The 4,518-nt window shown below is 37.5% G+C and overlaps 1 protein-coding gene across 1 annotated transcript; it reads left to right on the forward strand.

Moving 5' to 3' along the window:
- The first annotated feature begins 1,925 nt into the window (after positions 1 to 1,925).
- Positions 1,926 to 2,870, forward strand: LOC102968335 (olfactory receptor 4A5-like). The gene has a single exon (XM_007095405.3). The coding sequence runs from the start codon at positions 1,929 to 1,931 to the stop codon at positions 2,868 to 2,870; it is 942 nt and encodes a 313-aa protein (XP_007095467.2). The 5' UTR covers positions 1,926 to 1,928.
- The last annotated feature ends 1,648 nt before the right edge of the window (positions 2,871 to 4,518 follow it).

Here is a 4,518-nt window from a genome sequence, read left to right on the forward strand (position 1 = left end):
ACCTGAGGATATTCATATCTTCAATATAATTTCTCCTCTCTGATTTGATACTTCCTTTCTTTCATTTTCTACCTTTTTTCTCTAGTTTTATGCTTGCTTCTAGACGAGTCACATTTCATCATATGTAAATAATACTGCTCATATGTAATAAAATAGGTAATTCCTAAGGCATACAAACCTATCCTATGCACAGCAAGTGGTTCATGAGTTAGAGGTGCAATATTCTTTTTACCTGGGACTATGTCTATGATACTTACTAAATTGACAAAGATTCAGATGATTTGTTCTGATACAACTTGATAGTGAAACATTCAAGAACATTAATCATAGTACAATTTACTGAGCCTTTAAATAGGTGCCAGGCAGGTTCCGGATGCTTTATTTGTAATAAAACAACAAACTTAAGAATATAAACTGTTGCTCTCCCCATTCTACAAATCATGAAACTGGGACACAGAGAGGTTAAGTTGCCCAGCATTGCCCAGATGGCACATGGCAGAGCTGGGATTCCAACACAGGCAATGAAGTTCCAGAACCCACATTATTCACCATTGCACTACGCTCCCTCTCCAAGGATGTTTTGGGTCTTAACTAGGTGCACACTGAATGAGAAACTTGTAGTCATGATTTGATCTTGGTAATGATCAAGTCCCAGTTGCCACTGGCTAGCCTTTCTCAAGTAACAGTAACAAGATTGGAAATTTTAATGTAATTATAAAAATATGAAAATAGAAGGAAATGTCAGCAAAATAGAAGGGGTGGGGCTGCACAAAGGTCTCACAGAGCACTGGATTGGAAAGGATTCTGAGGTGGATGAGTTTGACCCCCTTAGTTTCCAATGAGCAAGCTGAGACAGGCTTGTAATACATTTAGAAGGTGACTCAAACCCATGCCTTCTTACACTGAGCTTGGATTTTTCCCCCAAGGGTGCTGTTTTTTGCAACCTGGGCAACAAAGTTGTATTTTTGAGTGCTCTCAGTACCTAAGAAGCATTATAAGTAAAACCATGTCCCATTGTACCCTACCCCTCTTTTCAGCGTCTGTTTCTCTTCCTTCACTACCTAGCTCATGCCAAGTGTTTTGAAAAAAAAATACCAGGTGCTAATGTAACAATTTGTGAAAATCGCAAGTCTCTCCAGTTCAGTTCAAATGTATTTGCTGAAAATCTAGAGAGTTATTTGTGTTAAGATATTGTGGGGTGGGCAAACATTAAATGGAGAGAACTCCAACTCCTTACAAAGCTGATCGAGAATCATACCAAGTCATTGTAATAGGGAACAATGTGCTAAATAGTTTTGCAGTTATTTGGTACAGTTAAATCTAGTCTTTACATCAGAGTCTAGTCTGAACATCTAATAGTGGAATATCATAGTATTATTAAGTGATTTATTACAGAAGAGATGCTATTTTTGGTGCTGGATACATCACACCGTAAAGGTACTCACTGCAACTACGTACTATCACCTCAAAAGTCTGACTCTATGCCGATTTATGTAGTGTTTATTGCCACCAGCAGAAAGTAAATTTCTGGAGAGCAGGAATCCTTTCCTCGTTTGTGACTGCTGACTTCTGTGCCAAGAACAGACATAGTTTAAATAAGGCTATAATAAATCTATGTCGATAGCTGAGCTTTTGATTACTCCTCTCTATAGACGATCCCCTAAGACTTAGAGATAGAACTTCTTTCTTGTAGGACAACAAGATCATCTGAAGACAAATAGGACCATCAAGGGAAGGTGTAGCAGGCTTTTTGGAAGAACTCAATAGTTACCACTAACTGTTTATTGCGTATAAACCACTGTAGAAAAGACTTAATGATGAAGATGTGCTCTTAACAATGGACGTATTTATAGTCATGTTCACGATTTAATTACAGATTGCATTGTCCTGAGCTCTCATCCCTGAAACAGGCCATATAGAAAGAGGAAATGGGAAATAGTAACAATGTGACGGAATTTGTCCTCCTTGGCCTCACCCGGGATCCTGAAGGGCAAAAAGCATTATTTGTCATGATTTTACTGACCTACATTGTGACAATAATGAGCAACCTGCTCATTGTGGTGACTGTGTTTGGCAGCCCCTCTCTGGGCTCCCCCATGTACTTCTTCCTCACCTGTCTGTCACTCATGGATGTTGTTTATTCCACTGTCATCTCTCCCAAATTGATTATAGACTTACTCTGTGACAAAAAGACAATTTCCTTCCCAGCTTGCATGGGCCAGCTCTTCCTAGAACACTTGTTTGGGGGTTCTGAGGTCTTCCTCCTGATCGTGATGGCCTATGATCGCTATGTGGCCATCTGTAGGCCGCTGCATTACTTGACTATCATGAATCGACAGGTTTGCATTCTGCTGTTGGTGGTGGCCTGGGTTGGAGGTCTTATGCACTCTATGGTTCAACTTCTCTTTGTGTACAGCCTCCCGTTTTGTGGCCCCAATGTCATTGATCACTTCATCTGTGACATGTACCCATTACTGGAACTTGCCTGCACTGACACCTACTTAATAGGCCTCACTGTTGTTGCCAATGGTGGAGCCATCTGCATGGTCATCTTTATCCTTCTGCTCATCTCGTACGGAGTCATTCTAAATTCTCTTAAAAGTCACAGTCCGGAAGGGAGGCGCAAAGCCCTGTCTACCTGCAGCTCCCACACCACAGTGGTTGTCCTCTTTTTTCTTCCCTGCATTTTCATGTATGTTAGACCTGTTTCCAACTTGTCCATTGATAAATCCATAACTCTGGTTTATACAGTTATCACTCCCATGTTAAATCCTTTAATATATACCTTGAGAAATTCGGAGATGAAAAATGCTATGGAAAAATTCTGGTGTAAAAATGTAACCAAAAGTAAAATAAGCATGTGTCACTGACACTGAACACATTTATGATTAATTCTGAAGCAACAAAAAGGTACTAAATTCTGACAATGGATTTAGTAAATTCAGTGGATTCTCTAGAGATGTTTCTCTTTATTTACACAAAGTCATCAAGAAGTGGAATGAATTGTCTTTTGAGGTAATAATCAACCTAATAGGGAAATTCTGGAGGTTGAATTATATTTGTCCCATTACAAGTAAAAATACAATTAATTTCACCTCGTAGCCTTATTTTTCTTGGTTTATATTGAAATGGAACTTTAGAAACAATAGTTTTTAAATTAAAAAAATGTCTTTTTATTTTGAGAGAGAGAGGAGAAAGTGAGCATGAGTTGAGGAGGGGCAGATAGAGAGGGAGAGAGAAAATCCCCAGCAGGTTCTGCACTGCCAGCAAGGAGCCCAATGCAGAGCTTGAACCCATGAACCATGAGACCATGACCTGAGCTGATATCAAGAGTCAGACGCTTAACCAACTGAACCATCTAGGCACCCGAAGAGTTTTAAAATTTTAAATGTGAACCAACCTACTTTTGAAAATTTACTTTCACCCAAACTAAAGAGAAAGTAATTTGGCTAATACTTAGAACAAATTACTGGGGCCAAAAGAGTGGTGTATAAATTTTAATGCTCATTATTCTATCAGCACAGAAACTTTCTGTAGCTGCAATATGCATCTTGTCCTTAAGATGATTTCCATTCCTCAGGTCAATGCCTATGCTTTTGCAGTTCAGGACATTTAAATGGGAGATGTTATTGTGTTTGGTTAGACGCTATCAGTGAGAACTTTTGTTAAAAATTTAACGAAGGGATGTTAAAAGGGATGTTGTATGTTTTTCCAGTTTGTTATGAGCCTGTATGGGGATGGTTGATGATGAAAACAGATTCTAGTTCCTAATTTGAGCACAGAAAACCATACTAATTCAATTATAAATATACTTTATGCTTTTCCTCATTAGCTGTTATGTACATTTTGTTGCCATTCTTCAACAAGAAGATAGAACCTACTTTGTCTTCATGATACTAAAGATATGGGTACAGAAATGTGTTATTTTGCATAACAGTGTTTCCCCCAAAAGTTGTATTCAACTTAAGTACTTTGTCCTGATAGACCTAATAATGATTTACTTTGGAATAAATAAAATTTTGTTTTTCACTGTTATGTGTAAAAATCGACAACAGGTTTTTCTGTCTGCAGCCCATCCCTAAACACTGCAAGCTAGGAAGAAAATGAACTTGCTTTCATTGTAACATGGAACATCATCATCCTTTGAAAGAGTTTTCTTTTCTAACTAAAACAAGATTTTATAACTTTTCTTATTTTAAAATTGTATTATTTTTCATGCATATTGAATGATATATGCAATTTACTTTTACATGGGATAGCCTCTTAACCTTGAATGTGATCAATATCATTGAAACTACCTGTGCATACTTCCCTGATAGCACTCATCTGCCTCTTCCCAGAGGTAATCTTAATGCTGAATTTTGGATAACCATAGTTAGAAACAGTTTAACTACATATGTATGTATCCTGAACATATATTGTGTAGAGTTTTCCTGCTTTTTTTGAAATTATACTAAGTATTGCATAGTTTTCTGAATCTTACTTTTTTAATTTAAGTTTTTAATTTTAATTCCAGTA

The sequence above is a fragment of the Panthera tigris genome, chromosome D1, assembly GCF_018350195.1.
Source record: "Panthera tigris isolate Pti1 chromosome D1, P.tigris_Pti1_mat1.1, whole genome shotgun sequence".
NCBI lineage: Eukaryota > Metazoa > Chordata > Mammalia > Carnivora > Felidae > Panthera > Panthera tigris.

Excerpts from the sequence above, each read along its gene's own strand:
- LOC102968335 (XM_007095405.3), top strand. The coding sequence starts at position 1,929 with ATGGGAAATAGTAACAATGTGACGGAATTTGTCCTCCTTGGCCTCACC.